At 36.4% G+C, this 23,666-nt stretch overlaps 1 protein-coding gene across 3 annotated transcripts in view; it reads left to right on the top strand.

Moving 5' to 3' along the window:
• The window catches only part of ARHGEF10 (Rho guanine nucleotide exchange factor 10), a 99,352-nt gene that overhangs the window by 66,238 nt on the left and 9,448 nt on the right, over positions 1 to 23,666 (top strand). For all 3 annotated transcript variants that reach the window (XM_015622221.1, XM_015622223.1, XM_015622220.1), the window contains 5 exons: positions 2,966 to 3,052; positions 4,372 to 4,595; positions 5,497 to 5,654; positions 14,311 to 14,453; positions 20,603 to 20,777. In XM_015622221.1, coding sequence (XP_015477707.1) covers positions 2,966 to 3,052; positions 4,372 to 4,595; positions 5,497 to 5,654; positions 14,311 to 14,453; positions 20,603 to 20,777 — 787 coding nt within the window. The remainder of the gene's footprint in view (positions 1 to 2,965; positions 3,053 to 4,371; positions 4,596 to 5,496; positions 5,655 to 14,310; positions 14,454 to 20,602; positions 20,778 to 23,666) is intronic.

Here is a 23,666-nt window from a genome sequence, read left to right as displayed (position 1 = left end):
ACAATGATATATAAATTGTCCTAATGGTTCATTTCCTAATGTGATGTGTCCAGTTTGAAATCTTATTGACCACTGACTTTAATGATGAAAATAAGTACAGTACCAAGCCAACAGATGGAAGGGAAGAGTGCTGGGTGCTATTTTTCCTGTGTATCAACAGGATTTCTTATTGACCATCAGTCAGTAAGTCTTGTGCAAAAAGAGTGATGGAAATAAAATTGTGTATGTGTGGATAGAATCCCAAAGTTAAGTTAATGTCATTGCATGGGTACTGCTTTAAGAGGTGTGTCTGCAAGCCCTCCCTGCTAGAACAGCTTACACAGGAGGGAAGCTCAGCTGACAGCTTCACTTCAAATGTGAGTATATAAGCCTGGATGTTGGGGGAAAATAACTGGTGGTTCAAAATGCAGTAGAAATGTGTAATGGTGCTAAGACAATCTATTCCTATGATACTGGTCTCCAGAGCAGCGAAAGTTTACTGAAACACTCTGCTTTCTCATAGAACCAGTCATGCTTGTACCATTAAATAGCTTTTTCTGTAATGACTACTTTCTAAAGTTGCCACTGGTGAAATAACCAGCTAATTTAATTTTTTTCAGAAACTTAAATTATGTATGTATTTCCTTAGAGCCTAGGCATTTGTAAGTCCTGAAAATGCATGCCAAGATCTGTGAACACCTAGGCTCAGTTCTTGTAATCAAATTGTCCTAATGGTTCATTTAAGAGTCTTCTTATTTGGAAAGGAAAGGGGAGTTTGTCACCTTTACAGCTGGCTGGTGATCTTTGCCTTGGTCACCTCAGGTGAGCAGTGTGTGACAGTATTTGCCTCAGCCCTGGGCTAACTTTGACAGTTTTGCAGCTCCTAAAGTAATGTGGATGTGAGCTCAGATGTCATTCCTTGTTCTCCCAAGTCCTTGATATTACTAGAAAATCTTACTTAAGTATTACTGCATAAGCCTCAGCTGCAGTTTGGCTCTCAGGTCTCAGCTCAGGGTGGGAAGAGAACCTTGGCTTGGATAATCCTGTTTGTTGGCTGTGTGCTGCTCAGGCTGCCCAGTGGTGTAAGGAGCCATCAGAGCAAGTTTGCATCCTGGGCTTCTGTCAGGACTGAGAACTAAACTACCAGGGTTCAACTATGGAAAAAAACATCACTTTTGACTAAGATGCAAAGTGACACAGAGGTGTAACAAGGAGCCTGGGAAATATCCAACATGCAGACTGTCTTATTTTTCACTAGTGATATATTTCATTGTCATAGCTACTGTAAATCACCATAAATAGATAGCTTCAGCATATGTTAAATGAGACATGCTAAGACAGGTTTGGATGGCTCTTTTTTTTTTTTTCTCTTTCTCTCATCTGTTGATTTCAATTTTTTATGTGTATATAGTAAGTTGCTTTGCCAAATAAATAATGTTTTTTCTATTAAGGCAAATCACTTTTTAATGCCTGCTGACTTCAAAGAGGTTTGTAAAATACTTTTCACTTTGCAAAATTAAGTGAACTTGGACTTTAGAACTCTTTAACTTTTGCTGACTTGTTTTGGTTTGGTGGTTTTTTGTTGTTTTTTGTGGGGTTTTTTTTAATTGCTCATTGTTGGGAGGTGATGTTGCCAGGCTATGGGGAGTTAATGCTAACTGAGTAGTCTAAGTTCATACTGAGTTGTCTCTAGCACTACAATATAATCACAAGCACATTGATGTCCAAGATGAAAACATTAGTCTGAATTATAGAGAATCTGTGTAAAAAGTAGTATCACACCTCATTAGAAACCTTTTATTCTCTACACAGTTATGAATTGTTCTTATATATTTTGAAGTGTTTACACGAGCATTAGGAAACTGCCGTGGATTTTAGGGAAATTAGAAATCCATGACTGGTCATAAAAAGGTTTTTTTCATGAATGATCTTCGGATATGGGATAGACTTAAATATAGACCTTGAGTCTGGTGTTGCTTTCCATTATTTTTTTAAATGGCCTGCATGATAAAATCATGAGTATTGTTATTAATTTACTGACAGTAACATGATGACATGAGATTGGAAGGGAGTTGAAGTCTGAAGAATGATGGTATTAGCATTCACAATGACTAAGGCACCTGGAGAAATAATCTGGGGGGGAAAGAAAAATAAAAAGGATGACAGTCAGCAGGACAGACACATGGTATGCTCCAGGAGAATTTAGGAGTTTCATAAATCCAGACTGAAGAGGTGGTTTAGTTGGTCTGTTAAAGTAATTTTTAATAGACCAGCAAGGTAAGGATTGGTTAGGAATGTAATATTGTTACAAAGAGCAGTAATGAATGAGATGTGTAGAAACAGGCTTCTGAAGAGGTGACCATGATGTAGTGCTGCTACCAGCTCTGCTAGAATGGTTTGTTCAGCTGAGAAAGCTGCTCTCAAATATACACATCAGGCTGATACATCTGCTGGAGAGATGTCAGTTGAAAAAGTGACAATAATAAGTTTGAGCACAAAAATTTGAAAAGGCAATTGTTTAAAAAAATTATATGTAATTAAGTGGTAATGTTGATTTAGGCTAATGAAGAGGTGTCTCAGGCAGGGTCATGACATATATCAGCCTTACATGTAAAAGGAAACTGCAGAGAAAGAGAAGTACCTGGTGTCTGAGATAAGAGGTAACAGGCTAATGTTTACATCAGGGATAGTGTCAGGCTGGGGACATATAAAAACTTAATAAAAGTCATGAAGCACTTGAGCAGATCACCAAAATAGAATTTGTAGTCTTTGGCCTTGAAAGTCTGTAGGGATAAATAAGGAATGTATCAGGAACAATACCTGTGCAGCTGACCCTGCCCATGGGAAGCTGGGTGAACTGAACTGACTCCTTGCCTCATGAGATTCTTTGATAGCCTTAAATGTTTTTGTTAATTACAAACTAAAATAAACAGAAACAGGCATATTTTCTTAATGTGCTAACAACTCTTTTTTCCTCTTTTTGAAGATTGAATGTGCTGCTTATAATCCTGAACCATACCTTGCTGGAGAAACGGAGTCAGATTCCTGTGCTGTGGAACATGGTTTTCTTTGGGTAAGTGTAATCTTTAAAATCTGAAAGTGGTTGTGTCCTGGTTTTTTCCATTGCTTTTTGTGACTCTTGTCCATGTGTAGATATGAAAGAAATGTTGGGTTGTCTTTGTTTATTTGTTTAAATATAAAGGGTTAGCTACTAATTTGTCCGCATGATCTTGCCAGTCTCTGCAGGGTGTCAGTTAAGCGTGTGTGATTTGTGCAGCACAGAATGAATTCCAAAGTGCTGAGCACATTCAGAAGGGAGTTATGTGTTAATTTGTAACAATTGCTGCTAAAACCCATATGAGTTTACACTCAGTCACACACAGTCCTACCGTCTGGTTTTGTATTTTAAGAATATTTTAGCCAAAAATAATATTTTTAAATCTGCACAGGAAAACAGCTTCCTCTGTATGTTGCTATGACCCCAGGTATGCAGATATTCCAGCAGAAAAAAATAAGGTGGCAAGAAGCTGTTGTCAAAAAAAAGGAAAGCTAATGGTTTCAGGAGCTTTTCTAGTTACTAGAATACTGAAATTTTAAGGGAATCTTTTCAAATTAAAAGTTAGAAACAACTTTTCTTAGTGGTCTTTTTCAAGGCAACCCATATAATTTCTTTTTGTCTTTGCCATTTTTAAATAATCATTGCAAAAACATGCAAATTAAATCTTTCTATTGCTACAAAATACTCTTCTCTTTCCTATTTTATTTCATATAAACAGAAAGATTTACTATGTTACTATACAAAAACACGTACTGGGCCTGACTAGATTTTTCTTTTCTTTTTGACTTCTCTCTGATCCCTAAAATGTACAAGTTTATGGACATGTTGATGATGCTTAGTTCTGGATCAGGGAAGAATTTAGCTTTCTGTATCAGCAAGTTTTCCAGACTCTTTCTTCTGGGACAGAGCATTTCTTTGTAGACCTGTTACTGTGCAAAGGACAGGCCTCAACTATATTACCTGTTTTAAAAGAACCTGAGACAATTTAGACCACTAGGTATTAAAATAACAATGTTTCACAGATACTTAGAGTAATTGCATTATGAAATGTATATACATTTGAATCAGATATCAGAATAGGCCATAAAATTATTTATGCTTTAAGAACATAAATCTTTTGTGAGCATAGAAGGCAAGTTTGTATATATAATGTTTTGACATGTCTTGTATTTGTGCTGAATTATTCTCTTAATGCATGAAAATTCATATTCTCACATATAACTTGAGATGCACAATGACATTCCAGTCATTGTTTCACATGCTGATCTTCCTGGAGACAGGTATCAGTTATGGTCTGTTGTTTTTTTTAATTTATTTTCCTTTTTTCATTTCAGATTGGCAGTTGTACTAATCAGATGGGCCAGATTGCAATAGTTTCATTTCAAAGCTCCAGCCCCAAGGTTATTGAGTGCTTCAATGTGGAATCACGGATTCTCTGCATGGTCTACATACCAGAGGAGGAGAAGCTGAAAGAGCAAAACAAGGCTCCAGACTCTGAAAATATTCTTGCAAAAACTTCTAATGTGCCTACTATTTGCCTTGGCATGGAAGAAGGAAGGTGATTCTTGCTTTTGGTGTAATGTGTATGATTTATTGATTAAGTTTGCTATACTATAGAAAAATTGTGTGAGATACTTATAAGAAAATGTTTACTTTTTAAAAAAGTATCCAAATGTTATCCCAGTGACCTCAATGTATTGTTTCCACTTAAATCAGGGATAAAATGCACTCTACATTATTTAAAATTACACCATGTGATATTTGAAATTAAAGCAGGGCATCTTTTTGATGAAAGAGGATTAGTTCATAATATCTGAAAATATAAATACTACTTTTGTAACTTTGCAACATAATCTTCAGGTACTGGAAAATTTTCAGAATGGCAAAGAGGAATCCATTAATCTTCTGCCCTGCCATATTATGCAGGATTTGTCATGTGAAAAAATAATATTGCTGTCTACTACTGAGATGAATTACTTTTCTCTCTTTGGACTGATGGCCTACTGACCATTTCTAGAAATCAGTGATTTAATTCCAGCCTTAACAATATTCTTAGCATACCCATTGTAACAATCAGTAGGAATTATGGAAATTTTAAGTGTAAGTGACATCTGGTAGTGAGTTTTCTTTTTCTTTTCCCTAGTTCTCCACATCATATAAATTTATTTTTTTAACTAATAAAAGTTTTAGATAGGCTCATAATAAGGGCTTTGAACAGAATTCTTACTATGCCTCTTTTTTGAATAACTGTTTCTGCAGACAAGATAATATGAAAGTGTTGTCATATGTCAGTGTTAAGTAATTGCAAGTTGTCTACACAGACATTCTGGGGTGTCAAGAATTGAAGAAGAAAATCCTCTTTCCCCCAATATTTTATTCTAAAGCTCTCTTGCATATTCTAACAAGAACTATGTAAAGCATAATTTCACAGGTCTATTTTTTCTTGCTTCTTTCTACAGCATTTCTATTTACAAAAGTTGTCAAGGCTCAAAGAAAATTCGACTTCAACACTTCTTCACTCCTGAAAAATCAACTGTTATGAGCTTAACGTATAGGTCTCAATACTTGTTTGCTGGCTTGGTAAATGGAAACATCTCAATCTACACAAAAGCAGAAGGTAATGCTGCATAGTGATGTGATTTGATGGCATCCTGAGGAACTCACATGTCAGTGTATTTTGGCAGAAGTAATTTTCCACTAATATATTTTCTGAAAATTCCTTCTAAAACTGCTGAACTAGGATTATGACTCTTTCAGGTATGTCTGAAGGGACTTGTCTCTTTTTGAAGGATAGTAGGAACTTTGATACTCTTCCCACTTTCAACATACATGCATTTGACAACTGATTTTCCACCTTTCCCTAAACCCTAAAATCTTCAGTGTTGCAAGAGTCCAGAAGTTTATGTGCTAACAACAGTACACAGTATTTTACACAGCACAGTGCTTATTTCTCTCAACTACCCAGTACTGGTGTTTATGAAACAGAAATCTCCTACTGGTAGAGATTTCTGTATATCTCATTTTAAATGACAACCCCATTTTTACTGTACAGATGGGATAAGTCTTTCCTGTGTGTGCAGTTCATGTATTTCATGGTAGGCCTCCTTTCTCTATTAACATCACAGTTGATTGTTTTGTATCTTGCTAAATAATTGGCTAAAATAATTTGAATAAAGGAGAATCCTAGGCAAATTTTCTGAACCACATGTGTCTTTTCCAGAGGTGGTTCAGATGCTTCCAGTACATCTCACTAACTTCCCTGCAGTATTGCATATATATCTATTCAGTCAAAATCAGTGAGGCTTTGCTCAAGATTTGAAACCTTAATGTTTTAAGTGAAATGTTACCTCAGAGACTCCTAACCTTGCAAAGTACAGAGTAAGGAGAGATCTGCCTTATTTGTGTGAGCTGCAGTAAAGATGGTTGTCATGCTTCTCTAGTGCGGATGTTCCCTGTGAACAGTTCAGCTGCATTTGTGAGGCACTGTACCTTGGCTACTAAATCCTACCAGTCTGTAACTGAGGAACTAAATTCAGTATCTATAAACTTGGAACAAATTATATGTTCACTGTTAGGTCATATAAAAATTTTGTTTGGGAAAGGTACAGGATGCTTGCCTTTTTTTTATTTTTTTCACAAGCAACAAAGGATTTGGGAAAAAGTGTTGGGAAAGAGACTTCCTTTGTCCAGCTGTTGTCTTCAACCCAGTAGGTTTCCTGTTGAGCTGTTGTCTCTGATCCAAAGCCAGACATTACATTTCAGTTCCCTTTAAAACTTTTTTTTTTTTTAACCACTGAATAGCTTTTTTTTTTTTCCTTTTGCTTTTGAGGCTCAGGAGTGAGGTCTAAATCCTAGATTCATAATATTTTTTGCATTTCAGTTTCTCTACATACCTGGGAGGGGCATTAAAGTGAACCTGTCATCTTCTCTGAATGGTGTTGGTAAATTTAAGCTATTTTAAGAATACAGTTATTATCACTCAACTTCTTCCAGAAAAGATCACTTCAAAAACACAGCTGACATCCTTGGCAGTATAGTGAAGAAAGGATTCATGGGTTGCATATCTACAGAGAATGGTAAAGATGGGGCAGAGCTGTTAATCAGACTGCATTACAGTCTGGTTATGAGATGGAGGCTGTTGCATTGACCAGGATCTTAGCATCCCCTGTTTGTCTTCTTCTGAAGACACTGGTTTTGGGCAGTGAGATGTTCATAAAGCCTGTCAAAGTCTGAGTCATGATCACTGGAACTTTGAGATGGGAAATAATGATATTTTTCTGACTCTTGTCAGTTTATCTTGTGGTTCCTCTCCTTACTGCTTGGTCAGTGTAGCTTATTTCAGTTCTCCATGCCCCATGGAAATTGTGTGATTCAGCTGCTGCCATATTAGTGTCTGTCTTCCTTATAGTTGGCTGCTGTGCTTATGTGAGGCAGTACGCCCTGGAGGGGTGTTTTTATGAGCACTGACCTATTTACCAAACAAAGGAATCCAAGTGAAATGGGAGGGAGGGGGAATGCAACCTCTGAGGAGCTTTGTGCAATTCATCAGGGTTGCCTTCTGTTCTGCAGAGGGGGTTACTTTTCAGCCATGTACTTCAGCTTGGGTTTTGGTCTGTCATCAGAAAGGAGATTAAGTAAAGTTTTAAAAGTGAATGTGAAATATATCACTGCATTACATCTCGATTTGAAGCCTGAGAAGGACAAATGCTGTGAGATGCACAGGAAAAAATGTTTGTTCAGCCTGTTACAGGATTCCATGAATGAGAAAGTATAATCTTTCTTCTAAGATGAAAATTTATCTCACAGTCTGTGACAGAGCTGGGGTCCTTTTGTCTTCCTCCATGGGCAGAAACTGTGTGGATCAGTTCACTCACTGAATTTTGATGCCTTACTCTATGTAGTCTGAGACTCATAACTTGTTTCATTTGGTTTTCAGGACCCAAATAGCTCTAATTTCTCCAGTTGTTCTCAGAGGAGACAGTGCAATATAAATATCCATGATGTTTGTTTATAAACAGCAAGTGCTTTCTTCTGACTTTCTTCGCTAGAGAACTTTGTTAAATCAACAGCATCCAGAGGGCTCTCTTCCTGCAGAAAGTCTTATCTTGAAGTAGTAAAAAATGGAAAAGATGTCTTACAGTAAACCAAGGAGCAAGTGCCATGTTAGTGGGATAGTAGAAGGTGCACAACTCTCTTTCTGGAAAGTAGTCATATTTTAGTGACACACCTTTGTATCCATGTATTTTCACATATGAGGTAAAAAGTACTTGAGTACTTTTTAGTACTTTATGTCTTGTTAAGTACTTGAAAATACATACTGTGATGTATTTGAACATAAACTAAAAGCAAAGTCTTGAGGTGCTGGTACTGTAAAATCTACTTGGCTCTTAAATGTGAGCTAACATGGTGATTTGTGAAAATATCACAGAACACTAGGGTGCAGGCCAGCTAATATGTTAATTTTAAAAATAGTACCCTGATAATTATCCTCACTAATTCTTAATTTTATGTGAGTGACAAGACTTGTTTTGGGAACTGTGAGACAGCTAGTGAATTAAGTGCTGTTCTATATAGGAATGGGAATGATGCAGATTGCAAAATTTCTGACACTGTTTGGGGAGGACTTACTTTACAGGTCTATGAACTTTTGCACGGTTATCAGTCTGAAAAATTCTGCATTTAGTGTTTCCCTCAGGCTGAGTTAATATTTCCATGCAAAACATACTTAGAAGAGGTTAAGGAAAAAGTGTGTTCTATTGTCTTTGTTTAAAAAACAACAAAACCCCTTTGTGATGGTTGCAGACAGCCCAGCAGATGTGTGTTCTGAGTGACGTAATAGCAAAAAAGGTCAGCACGTGTTTGACTTCCATTCAAAAAAGTATCTTGGGAAAGGGAAATCACAATCTTTATATAATATAGGTGTACTGTTCCTGATATACTGTAGTCAGTTCCAGCTACTTCCTTTCTTCTCGACATTGATATACATTTCCTTTTCATAAAGTCCTGTAAAGAGTACAGGAGAGAAACAGGAAAAAGAAAATAAAAACTCAGAATTATTGTGGCAGAAAGTAGAAGAATTAATATTTTAGTATTTCAGTAAGAGTTTGGTCAGGTGAAATAATAGCTGAGGCAATTTTGGCCATGCACAGAACAGAAGAGACTTCACTGATAAGAACTTAGGGAACTCTGAAGTTGGTCAGAAGTTTTGATGACCTACCTGTCTAAGGAGGCCTTTATGGCACTAATCAAGTGAGAATTTTCAGAGGATTAATATCAAGGAGAGTGACAAAAACTGAAAGGAAATACAGGCTAAGGGGAGACAGTTTACTGGTGAGGTACCTTGATGGATTTGGTACAACATTCTTGTCCTCTGACAGATAAATTGAGGAAAGAAGAGTATGTGGAATGTAAAACGCCGATGTTGAAGTCAGAGCTTGAGTGGATCCATGTACTGCTCCAGCTTGTCTGAATAGTGGATTTCTGGCATGTGCATGTAACTGCCACTTCAAGTAGATGTTGTGAGGTATTGCTGTGAAAAATAAACAGTGGTATTAAGCTGTTAGGGGCAGGACTAGAGCAGTGATACTGAAACAGAGATAAAATACTGTTATCTTTGCAGTGTCACATAATACTCATTACCAGAAATATGTTGACATTGCTTTCAGTCTTATTTGTATATTTCATGCTGGGTCCTCCAGTAACACCCCTGTATAATTTTAGGAGGAACTCTGTCAGGTGTTTCACTTGAAGAATTTGATGCATGTGGAAGAAAAAATGAGTATGCATGCACAATATTCTAACTCCTAAAACTAATTCCTAGTTTCACATTGTTTAGAAGAGCAGGCCTGAGTGTCTCATCTTATTTTCAAGTGATAGGGAGTGTGCTAAACTTTTGACTTCTGTAGGTACCATTTTACTCCTCCACAGTGCTGGTTTATGTACCATGTGATGGAAAAAATGTTTGTGCTCCACTGCACTAATTAACCAAGAATTGCTGTTCCCAGGGCTGTGTTGGCAGCTCTGTTGAAACCATCAATAGTGCTGCTAAGCAAGAGAGGAAGCTGTCAACAAAAGCGCTTGCTCAGTTCAGCTTGACTGAAAGCATAAAGGAAGGGAAGACTACTACAAACTTTGAAAAGACTTTCTGAAATAAAACTGCATGTTAATAGATTATCTCACATGAAGAGCTCAGTGCACTAACTAATTACAATTATTAAAAATATTAAATATTTTAAATATTTATAAATTAATAATTGGAAGATTATTCTTATAAATTATTGTGAAATAGTATGACTTTCCTTCGTTGGGTTTTGTGGAAACATACCACAGAAAGATAAAATGAACATTGTTTTAAAACTTTTCCTATCTGATTAAATTTGAGTGAGTAGAAGGATAACTAATTTTCCAAATTCATAAAAATCACAAGACTAATAACAAAATGCACTAATGGAAATAATTTCCATTTGCATTAAAATATTATAGAAATTATTAGAAATATTTTATGAGCATGAGAGACCTTCCTTTGATGCAGCTAAACAGTCTGATATATGCATTGCAAGATGCTGTTCAATACTGGTGTATAAACTATGGCATGTAACTTACAAAGAGTATTAAAAATAGTGGCATAACACAGTGACATGACACAGATCTATTAGTATAAAATCTGTCTTCTGTTTTTTTGAAATACTTATTTAATATGCAAATATCAGACATCGTATATACAACATAAATATATGACATCTAATTTCCAGAAGCCCCTGGATTAATTTCTATCTTTGGCCCTGTTCTTAGATTTTGTAGACACATGTCTTTCCTGCAAACAGCTGTACCTGCAATCCATATAGTATTCCTTGAGATGCTGTTGGCAAAAGTTTTATCTTGGCTTCTGTTTCTTGCTTCTTTCCTCTTTTGCCAGGAAAAAATAAACTTTAGTCAGTAACTAGCAAAGGATTTTATAGCATCAAACAAAGCTGTTCCTTATCTTTTTTGCAAGTGCTGTGACTAATTTTAAGTACCTGGATAGTGCCAGTTGTTGAAACTACTTACATAAGCATGTCTTGAATCTGCAGGTGTTTACACAAGTGGGATAGATACAGATAATGCCTCTTTTCTCTTAGATTTTAAAAGCCATGCACATTGGATCAGACAGATAACATGAAACAGCCAGTGTCAAATGAGAAGTCTGTGCAGGCAGGTATTGAACAGGATCTGCTGAGATCTGGAGAGAGAGGCAGGGAGAGTATTATGTTTTCTTCAAAGTGTGATTTTGATAGTCTTAAACCACTTGTGAGCTAGACACAGACTTGCTAAGTAATTTTAGAGATGGGTGATAAAATTCTTGGTCAGCAAACTGAAGTCGTGGTCTTACTTTTAGCCAGTAGCCTGTGGTTAAAGCATTTACAGAAGTATGTTGGATTATCAGGCTTAATCCCTCGCCTTGCTTTAGTGGATTTTTACCCATGCTTTCCACTCTCAAGAGATCTTCCTGGCTGCCACAAAATGAGAGGAGAGAGATGCATAGGGCTTAATTTGTCTTCTTGGTGCTTTTCCACTTTGTATAGTTAATTAGTCATTCACTGAGGCAGGGTCCAGAACACAGTTGACACATCCTTTGAATACTGTTCTAATTACTAGACCAGAGAGTGTCCCCCTACACTTTTTTCCCCTCATCTGTTTCAGATGCTATCTGATCTGGAAGACAGCACTGTTTGCAGGAAGAAATAAAAATATACCAGAGAATAGCCTTATCACATAACTAGGGTCATAGGGGTAGAGTGATAGCTTTGGATGTTTGCTGGGCTGATACATCAAGTGGGATTACAGGGATTTTTTTCATGAATTGTGGTAGCATGAAAGACATGAGACTTCTATCTCACCTGCTTTGTATGTCCAATCCTATGGAACTCTTAAACTGGATTGTCAAGTACTGTGTTAACACATATACCAACAGAAAAGGGTTTTGTGAGAACTGAGATTTTTTAGGCATATATGTTGAATCGGATATTCATGACTCAGTTGGTATTTATAACATTGATAGTATTGACATCAACTTCTTACATTGATCAAAATTGTTAATAAGGCTTAATGCTTAGTCATCTGAGGAATTACATGGAACTTCAGGGCATAGAGTTCCAGATTTAAAAAAAAAAAAAGAAACACATTAGATGTTTGAAATTTAATTTAAACAAAATGCAAATGAGTCCACAGTTGAGATCCTGAAAATCCTTATTTTCCTGTTCTTTCAGTATCAGCTATGCTTTATATATAAATTAATGTACAGCTTGACTGTATTTAAGAAAAATAGTTGTCCATGAACTTTTGTTTTATGTTAATGTTTTTTTCAGTGTGAAAATATAACTAGAAAAGATAGCTTTTTGCTCAGCATATCCAGTCCGTGCCCAAACTCACAGTCCTTATCCTTCAAAATAGACAGGAAGAATGTACCAGAATTATGCTGGATTTATCCCTAAGAATGGTGCTACCTACAGATTGCTGTTAAAGTTCTGCAGTCAGCATCCCTTGCACAGTGAAAATTGTGACACGCAACTTCACTCTCTGAAGGCTTTGCACTGACTACAGTGGTTACAGCAATCATAGGGTATGGGCAGCCTCCAGTTTAGAATTTAATTTGTGGGTAATGTGGTTGCTAAAGAATGAAAACTTCTCCAGAAGTTAGTTTATTGCTAATAGTACATATGAGTCATAGAGAACAGAGTGACTCTGACACTGCTGGGAGAGTTTGCAGGCTAATAACTGGAAGCACTCTTCTCAATGCAAACTAAAATAATGAAAATTATTTTGACAGCTTGAAACTAAATGTCATTTCTACAAAGATGCTTTCAGAAGAGAGCCACATCCTGAGAATGACTCAGCGAAGGTTGTATCACACAGATGACAGAAATTTGGAGAAGTACTCCAGAACTGATGCTTCTCATTTTTGTTGCTGCCACTCTAATTGGTGAAGCAGGAAATTTTGTACCCCCATTCTTTAAGCAAATAATAGAAAATGTACTTGTTTTCAGGAGGGAAAAGAAAAAAATTGTACTTTAGTGCTTGCCTAAAGATGTGTTTACTTTGGTCTCATCAGTCAAAATTCAAGTGGTTACTGAGTTGAAACCAGTGTCAGGAAAGTAGACAACTTTACTGCAGTTTGTGCAGGAAGAAGACTTTTCAATGAAGAAATTGTGCCTTTTTTGAACTATTTTATCTCAGTGTAAAACCCAGTTACTTTTAATCTGGGTTACAGATTTGTATATTATTAATAAATCATAATGTATAGACAAAAATGTTATCTTTGAGACTGTATTCAACAAGCACTTACAATATATTAACTAATATGAAAACATTAAAATTATTATTGCTGTACTTAATATGTCAATTTGTGTGTATAAAAGATAAAACTTCAACTGTTTCAAGAAGCTCATGTTGCTGGTTCTTAAATTTGGGGAGAAATAATCTGCTAGTCCTTGTTTCAAAGAGATGGCAATTGACAGTGACAATAGCAGTAGGAGGAAGCATGCAGCTCTTACCAGAACCTCTCTGAATAATTGACTGTGCTACATACACAATTTAATTTAGATCTGATAAATGCAGTCCAAAGAAAACACTGCGGGTTTTATAATTAGTGGGAAAAGTAAGAAAAGTGAAGATATGGCACAAGACCAAGTTTTCATTTTTTGGGTTTTTTTTTTGTTTGTTTGTTTTGTGTTTTTTTAGCTATTGCTTTGGGGTTTTTTGGGGTTTTTTGTTTGTTTTCCATCTTAAATGAAGCATCTAGTAGCAGGAAGGTCAGTTCTATCAAAATGCTCTTAGAGAGTGATCTGCACTCATTCCAGCCTATAGTAAAAATCTTTCTGACTACTTTGCACATGAAAGATGATTCTGTCCTGGTTAGAAATTGATTCATCTTGAAGTAAGTTGGTTGTGAGTTCCTTCTGTGTTGGAGATAGTTGTCAGACATGGATTTCTGACTGTATTTCCTCTGGGGAGGAAAGCAGTTTTAACACAACAGCAATGTGGTACTCCTGAATTATCATTTAATCTAGATAAAATTTGCTCTGTTGACAGGTACATGAGTACTTATGTTTGGATTTTCCCATTAATGTTGTTTTATACTTACAAATTTACCCTGGAAGCTAAAAGTAACCATAAACAAATCACAGTGTAGCTTGAAGTGGCAACTTGCAGAAAGACAAGCAGTGGATTTTCAGAACTGTTTTAAAGCAAAGATCACCATTTGGTTGTTAATAACCTTTCTTCTTCTTTTATTGAAGATGGGACATGGAACACGGAACCTCAGAAGATAGTTAAATTGGGGGTTCTGCCTGTTAGAAGTCTGCTTGTGATGGAGGAGACCATTTGGGCTGCATGTGGTGGACAAATTTTCATAATCAGCACTGTGACTCATTCCATAGAGGTAAACACTTTTAAAAGCATTGCTCACCTTTTACGCTTCAGGGTATAAGCGGTGAAATTTTAAAGATGGAAATCCGTTTAAGAAACATCATGATTCATGAAGCTTTTTATTGAATGTGGTCTTATTTCTTTTAAATCTCACTCCTTTAGTTTGCAATTCTGCTGTTGTGTTCTCTTCTGATGTCTCATTAGACCTTGCTCCCATTTACCCACTGGTTTCTGTAAGGTGCTTGGAAATGATGGAGCATTTGGGGCACAAGATTCTCTTAAAAATGAAATCTGAGGTAAGGCAGCAGAGAAGTGGGTGCCTATAGGAATTTCTTGTTATTTACAGCAGAAGGTTTAGCTGAGAGACTGCCTCTATCTACTTAGATATTACTTGCACCTTGTGATAATGTCATAATATATTTTTTCAGATTTTTTCTTCTTGGTGACCTACAAAAGTTTTATTTGCATAAGAGCAGTTTCTGATGAATAGTCACACAAAAGCTGGCTTTGTCAGAATGAGAGAAGAGTGTTAAGGGTTCAAATTCACTTTGTGACCATATTTTCCAGAAAATGTTAATCCCTTATTTCTGTCAAAATTATAGCTTTCACCAAAAGAACATCCTAGTAGTCCCAAGAGTTGATGAAACATTAGTAGTTCAACCTCTCATTCAACCTACAATAGAGTGTCACTGAATTGCATGATGTTTACAGCCATGAAGTTTTTTCAAACAGGAGTCATGATGAGCTCACAGCCTCCTTCTTTGTGTGCATTGTTGCTGCATTTTTTTTCCTTTGATGATAGTGTTTTCTCCCAACAATTGTCCGTTTGGTACAATTGATTCTGTGAGTCACTGTCATGGGTTTGCAGGGAAACAGCTAACATCCTAATTTCCTCTGTCTTTTTCTGTGTTTTCTGAGTGATTTGTTTCATCTAATAAGATGCTTGGAACATAGATTCTCCTACTTCACTTTTCTTCAAGGTTTGTTTTGTTGGTAGTTTGAATGGTACGATTAGAGAAAGATTTTGGATGAGTGATTTGGATAGGTGCTTGAAATGGACTTTTGTTAGTTTCATGGTTGCTGTTCTACAGATTTTGGTAAAATCCCTTAGACTGTCACTAGGAAAACGGTAAGAAATCAGAGCCAGGTTGTTCTTGTGTGAGGCTGGATACTCACAGCCAGATCTCTGTAAATAAGCTTGTCAATTCTGGCCTAATTCTGTAACAATGTTCTCCCTAAATCAGGTGGTATGGCTGCAGTTTGGACTATGCTAGGCTGTTTTGGCAGAGGAGAACAAACTCAGAGTTAAACAAGCTTTGAGGATTAAAGAATGTTTAAATATTACTCTTCACTCTTACATAAAATGTCATAGACTGCAGTGTTGAAAACAAAAGTTTGGAGAGATAAAATAACAAGTACTCTAGCAATATCTCAGACATGGCAGTTTCACTTTTCAGCTGTTACTACAGATTTTCCTATAAAAGCATCACAGGAGGTTTCTTCTCATTTCTCAACTAAACCATCTGTTGTAGTCAGAGCTCAGGTTATAATACGTCCATTGTACACACAATAAGTGCTGCAGCAAGCACCATAAGAAATGGTGTGTATGGGTTAAGTAGTGTTTTTTCAATATAAATAATTTTGTTCATTAACATGATTATTTTCTGTCACTAGTGGACATGAAGTAGAAGCATGGTTTCAATCACAACAGCTGAGGTTTTTGATCCAAAGAAGGCAGAAGCCTTTATTTTGGGGTTTTGTTTTATTTCAGCCCTTTTGTAAGGTGTTCCGATACAGGTTTAACATGATTGGTAAAGGGAACAACACCTCTCTTGTCCCATTGGTGGAACAGGAGAAAACACATTCAGAACATCTGTACACCATTGTTTTGGGAACCAAAAACCTATTTAGAAAACAGAGAGAGAGAGAAAAGTTTCCCAAAAGACTTTCCCTTGGGAAACAGATCAGCCACTGACCAGCTGAAAACTCTTTCACGTTCAGAAAATCATGTCCACAATTTTCTGTACATCTGGCTGAGGGTCATCTTTTATTTCATCCAAATACCCATGGCATAGCATGTCATCTTTCTCATAGAATTGTGAACAAGCAATGATTTTCTGTTGCTTCATTATGGGTATTAAGATATTCTGGTCTTTTTCTCTTCATTTCACCTAGCTAAACAGGTCTCTAATATTTTCAGTGTTGCTGCCTACTCAGTGACCTGACTTGTTTTGATAACTTCCTAGGTTTATGTTTCCAAAAGTGATCTGCTCTGTTGTCCTTACCATGTCCAATGGCAATATTGTTTCAGTATTATATGATGCATGGGCAATTTAAACTCCATCAATGTCAAACGTTTTAACATCTGAGCTGCCTCTTCCTTATTGTGAAGAACAGAAGCTTTGTTGTACAAGAGGAAGCAGCAGCAAGGAAAAGTTTATTCTCCCTCTGCTCTCTCTTGTTGAGAGTTAGTAGTAAAGATTTGACTCGAGATCTTTTGTATAAACTTAATCTTTGCTCTATCAGCAAGAAACCAAGTGTTACACAGGGCTCACCTGTTACTCTTCCCTCTTTACTGAGCACCTTCATATCTCCATATACTTTATGTGGAGATACTCCATTTATACTGCCATGCAGCTGCTTGCTAGTTTATTACTATTGTCATGCTTGCATACTATGTGCCCTGCATCATGTACATTACCTGTAAAGGCATCTGACAAGGTTTTAAGGCAAAATTTGTGCAAGCCCATGAGCATATTCAAAACTATTTTGTAAACTTGTCCTTATGAGGCACTCTTTGCTTCACAGGTATCTCGTATTTAACTCTCTGTACATTAGCTAAGTGCAGAGTATGTTATCCTTGAAGACAATCTCATTCCATTCTTCCTTGCTTTGCTAAGGTTTTTATTTAAGATTTTTTCTTTATTTAATAATTTTTAGTAAACAAGCATGTTTGTTATTGTGTTTATTGGATTTGGATATTACTTATGTCTGCTTTCCCCGCCCCGCACTCTGATATGGGTAAGATTCTCAATTCATTTGTTCTAATGATATGTTACTGTAACAAAATGTTTTAGGTAATGTCTTTTATTGGCACAATACCCCAAAATGGCAAAATGCCTCAAGATCCTTGGCAGGGCACAGGTGAGAAATGCGCCAATTGCTGTTACATTTTAATTACATACTCTGATACGCCTTCTGTGAAGAAATTTGTCACTTAGTAATGACCCCAGATCTGACAGCTGTATTGCTGTTGGGTACAGACCTACACCCCATAATGCTCTCTGTGGCTGGAGCATCTTGTACACTGCAAAGGCAGTTTGCCTTTGTTCAAAAACATCAAAAAGTGCCAGAGTATTTCATAGAATAAAGTTACCAGTTGAGTGTCATTCTTTCCTAGTCTGTTTTGTCTTGTTTTTGAAACTTTGCTAACTATACAGGAGTTACACTGAAGTCTTCAGCTGAGTAACCAAAACAGATGGAAATCCCTATACATGAATGAATGTGTGTTACCCAAGTACTGTAACTTTAAGGCAGTGAAAGACATTTGTTTGATGTTGGGGGTAATGACCCTCATTATCTTCTTCCCCTGAACCTGGAGAAATTGATGCAGCTGTCTGGTGTAAATGAGCACTCCCTCAAAAGAAGGGCTCTGCTGTGTCTCACACTGCTGGAACACTGGTGAGCTGCATTGGGCTCTGATATCCACAATGCCTTCTGCAGCTCCTGTGCTGCTGTAGATAGAATGGCAGAGCCTGAGGGGGGAAAATCCAGGCTTTGAACAGACAGGAATGTAGGTATGAAAACTAAAAGAGAAAAATAAAATGAAGTTCAATTATTTTGATGACAAATGGAATAAGACATCTTTGTTCCTTTGTTATCTGTGTTTCTTGTTATAAAAAGAAAAGAAAAAAAGAAGTAAAAGGCCAGCTCACTGGTTTTCAGATAGACTTGTAATTGAAACAGATGTCAAAGCTGTCCTTTATGCAAAAATTTATGCATAAGAAGGTGAAGTTTTGGAGTGTGTTCTTGCTCCATGTTAGAAACCCTTTCAATGAGAAGAATAGTTCTTTCTACAGGTGTTTGCAATGTACAGTTTTACTTCAAATGGGTCTGTGTGTTCCAGCACACAGCTGTACGAATGGCAGGACAGACAGACTTAAGTGGGAGTATAATGAGTTGGCTGGTTAAAATGGAATGTGACAAAAATGCATGTGTAAGTTGTTTTCAGTGGCACCAACAGAATAGTCAGCTGTGGTCGGATCACTCCAGAGAAAATTCTTTTTTTACACTCTTCTTAATTTTCCTTCTAATTTCAAAGAGTGCAAGTTGCTGGTCAGGTTTGCTTCAGCTGCTATGGATTTATCCCCTAGAAGTTCTCAAAAGGCAATTAGTCACTAGTGCAGGGATGTATGAGTCTATAAACAAAGAAAATATTTTAGAATCTTTTTTGCAATGGAACATGGATGATGAGAATATCAGCAAATCTAGTCATAAGGGCTGCTTCTGACATTGGAAGATGTTTTTTACAGATAAATTCTTCTGTTGAATGAATTTTATGATTTTCAAATTGTGCATATCATTTGATAACGAATGAATAGTGGTTACTTCAGGAAAACTGAATATAAATGTGCCTGCCAGAGTTGCTTATCTTACATTCTGCAGTGTTATTATTCAAAGAATCAAAAGATAATACCGTAACACTCAAAAACTGAACCACTGCCTGACAGCTGAAGAGAAAATTCTGTTCATTTACTAAAAAAACAAACATTTGAAGAATAATGTTAACAAATGAAACACACAAAAGATAATTCCCATTCTCTTTAAACAACAAATTTCTCTGTGAAAATCATAATTTATGCAGTAATAAAGTGTGAAAAGAAAATTAAGCGCTTACTAAACATAATAACAAAAGTTATGCTTTGTGGAAATTCTATCTTTTAATTCTTTGTCTCTGATCTTAGCCTGTTAGTTGTATTTTGATGGAAAATTTGGAAAATATATCTATAACCCTATCATATTTAGATGTTAATGAAAAAAAAAAAAAATACCAAAATGTAACTCGTACTTGTAACACCTAGAAAATTAAAGTGTATTTCACTACAAGGAAGTAGGAGATACTTCTGCACTTTGTCTGCAAATATCATAAAGAGTCTATAATACATGAAGTGAATGTTAGAGCACTTATTACTTCCATACCCCTCAGTGAGAGATTTTTATCCAAGGAACAGTTTGCCATTTATTTAGCTAAGTAAGTTTTGTGTTTATCATACTGGCTTTCTGATAATAGCTGGCACAACAATCAAAGGCTGTGTCCAGCTTCAGAGACAGTCTTCTTACAAGACAAAACTGGGAGGAAAAAAATCCCTCCTTGTTAATGATTAAGAAACTTTACTATAGCTTTATCTCACATGTTAATAGAGACATACAGAAAGAGGCTTCTGCCTTCCTGGAGCCAGGCTGTAACTGGCACTAGATCAAGGAAAAAGGTCTATCTTCAAAGTGCTGTGTTACTTACATTTAGAAAGAGGATTTTAGCTTCTAAAATGGGAAGCATCAATTCTTTGAAGGACGGGAAAACAAGCGTCAAAAACAAAACTGCAGAATTAAGGCTCACATTGTTACGTGTGTAATTGAGCAAATAACAGTGTGTTTATATTCTTAAAAACTCTACTTTTTAAATATGACTTTTTATAACATTCTATTATTCTTGTTACGAAAAGACCCCCTGTCAGAACAAACTATTTTTTTTATTGTTGAAATAGAAGTTCTGCTGTAGATGAAAGTACAGCTGTGGTAGTTTTCCCAAAGGAGTATAAAGAAATACAAAATCCTTTTAAGTCTGAATTGTTTTGGGCTTGCCAGCTCCTATCATACAAATTTTTTAAAAAACGGAAAATCTGAGTTATTCTGTCATTAGGTGGAACCTTGTATCAAAAGCTGAGAATCTTTCCATACTGATGATGATATATTTCCCAAAAAAGTTCTAGGGAGATTAACACATCATATGCAGCTATTAGAACATATCCTAAGCAAGGCAGAGGAAGCTTTGTCCTTGTCAAAGAGGCTGAAGATACAGTGCCTACACTGAAAGGCTGGTAAGAAAGGTTGACTGATATTCTTGACTTGCATCTCCCCAAAGAGCCCTTGTTTTTCTTGCAGAACCAGTTTGAAGCCCATCAAGAGGAAGGGATGGTGATCTCTCATATGGCTGTGGCTGGAGTGGGAGTCTGGATTGCCTTCACATCTGGATCTACTCTTCGACTGTTCCACACGGAGACACTGAAACACCTCCAGGATGTTAACATAGCCACACCTGTTCACAATATGTTGCCAGGTAGCTGAATAACATCATATGGTAACATTTTTTTTTAATCACTGTTGTTCTCTAGTGCTGTAGATTGGACCAGAATCAGAAGGTTCATCTTGGACTTTGAGTCTGATGTGTTTCCTGACTATTTGTTTTAGTAAGTCATAGTCCATCTGCTGCCCAGGTGAACAATGTGCACTGAGCTGGTTGAGTAGCCTCTTCTCCTTAGAGGTTATCAATGTAAATAGATAAACAGGTGTATTCTTCTGTTTGGTCATATTTTTTGTGTGACCGTGAAACAGTTGGACAATGTAATCTGTCATGAAAATGTGTTTACTTTACAGAGATTAGCATTTGCTTTGGAACCTTAGAATCAAGTGCATGATGAAGTCATTTTGCCTAGCATCTGGACCAAAAAAACCCTTGCTTAATTTTAGTTACATCAATAAATCCAGAGAATTCAGCTGAACCACTCCCATGCTACCATTTTGGAGTTTGTTCAGTGTTTTTCTGACTGGAGCTCTAGTTCGCTGAATTAAATGGTTAGACTTAAATCTAACCTGTGGTTGTTAGGATAAAATTTTAAAACTTAAAGATCTTTACGTGCTTTAAGACAGAAGCTGTTCAATAGGCAGTTGAAATGGCTTGTATCAGTTTAGCAAGTGAGTGACAAGGACCTTAGCATCAGCAAGCACATCAGGTGGGAGCTGGGGCAGTGCTGGGAGTAGAGACATGAAAGTGGTTGAGCATGAGGTACCCATGAGTGGACAACCATTCTTTCTGTCTCTCTCTCTTTGTAGACTGGAATAGACCAAGCTTCTGCAGTTTTTATGGGAAATGTGTGTGCCAGCTTTATTGCTTAGTTCTTCTAGCTGAAGTCAGTTCTTCCCACACAGATTTTTCTTATATTCTCACAGGAGTTAGGTATAAAACTTGCATCAAAAATGTTTCACTTTTTCAGTCTCCATCTTCTTGCCATATTTTCTTTCAGATGACATTAGCTTTGCAATAAAGTTCCATTATAAATTATGTCTGTCATGTTCTAGACAGGGTGCTTTTTACATGTGGTGTTGGACCGTAGCTCTAGCACTGAACAGCAAATCACCTCTCTTTGATAATTTGATTGAAATCATCAGAACTTTGCAAAGAAATCAAGATCAGTTGTAAAAAGATTAACTTTTAGTATGTTCTGCTGTTCATGGTGGGGGGGAAAGGGGAAGTAAGACCTCCTTTATACATACTTTTCTGCATATAAAAATATTCAAAAATTTAGCTTTGTGTTCATTGCCATGGCAATAAAACTGCTGATATAACATACAATTATTTTTGTAAAAGAATTTTAGCTAATTATAGCTCCTTGGTGTCATTCTTACCCATTTTAGTTCTTTTTTTTTTTTTTTTCTCAATGCCTTCGCATAAAGCACACTAGTGAATGGAAATGGAAGTTTATTTTGGGAGTAGGACTTTATTACAGCAAATGTTCAAAGGGAGACTCCTTTCTAAAAATGAACTGAATTTCAGTTATTTAGCAAGAGCTCTTGGGCCTCTTTATATGATCTCAAAAATCCTGCAACAACAAAAGCTAAAAGACAGAGTAGTAGGAGTTTACATAATAAAGCAGCAGTAAGGATAAAAGCAGCAGTTTCAGAACTAAAATGAGCTAAAGAGTAAATCAAGTTCTATAGTATATACTGAGATAAAAAAAACAACAAAGTGAAACTGAATTACAGCATGGTGAAATAGCTGTGTATTTACAATATATGCATTTGCCTTCATGGGAGATTTTTATGACATTTAATTTTAGAGGAAACAGCTCTATTAGCTTTCTGAAATTCAACAGAAGTTCCTTAATATGCAGAAATAACAGATAAGTAAAAATTCAAGAGGTGTTGAAATGAAAGAAGAAATTGGTGTAAAAGTATTGCTAAGAGTCTTAAGAAGAGAGATTAAAAAAGGAAAGATCTTTGTATAACATTGAAGAAGCTGGACTTCTTTTCCCAGGATTTTAGTAGTAACAATATGTAATAATGGCCCAGTAGGCTACCTAGAGATGTCACCTCTGTCTTCCCTTAAAGTGATGTAAATATGAGGAATGTTGCTTCATTAAGTTAATGAAATTTTTTTGTTGTTATACAGTACAAGTAAAAGAAAAACTTTCTGTCACTGACAGGAATGGTTACTGTGAGTTACAGTACTGTACTTAAAGGATAACTACAGTAACTAAACAGAGGAGGAGGGTCTCATAACCATAATAATGAGTTCTCATAGCATTAAATTTCCCCAATTTTGTTCTTAGGAGAAGACAGTTTTAAATCTCAAAGCTCTCCATCTTGTAAAGGACAGAATCACAGGGGAGTGAAATGGCAAAGAAGACAATCGTCCTTATGATGTGCTGAAGTTTAGTAATGCAAAATACGGACTGTGTCTGGCAGATTCTTTTAGCTGCTGGAGGTAATTTTAAACCTGTGGCAGTCCACTTCTGACTACTGGAGATTGAAGGGCTCTCACTTTCTTGAGCTATGGAAAGTTTGTGTTAGGAATTCAGGATTGGAAATGAAACCAGGGTCACAGAGGTGACCGTGGGATAGACATTTAGTCTAGACTGGTCTGCACTACATTTATTTCGTATATCATCAGAAATATTTTTAATAATATGTAACAAGATTGTGTTCTGTAATGAAAGACCAAATGCCATGTGAGAAAGGAAAAGAATGGTTGAGAGGAAGAACATAATAGGTCCAGCTAGTAGTTTATTTCACTATCTAGTTCACTGTAGATTCGCAGTACAGCTGGATTGCTTTTAAGGATCCCAAGCTCAGCTCTGTTATCTTAACAGAGGGCATACTGAGCAGCAGAGAAATCTGTTAACATCTGAAGACAAATACACATTTCACTAGTGCAACATAAGTTTGTAGA

This window comes from Parus major, chromosome 3, assembly GCF_001522545.3.
Source record: "Parus major isolate Abel chromosome 3, Parus_major1.1, whole genome shotgun sequence".
NCBI classification, from domain to species: Eukaryota; Metazoa; Chordata; class Aves; order Passeriformes; family Paridae; genus Parus; species Parus major.
Note: the sequence above shows the minus strand (reverse complement) of the source record. Positions and strands in the feature narration are given on the sequence as shown.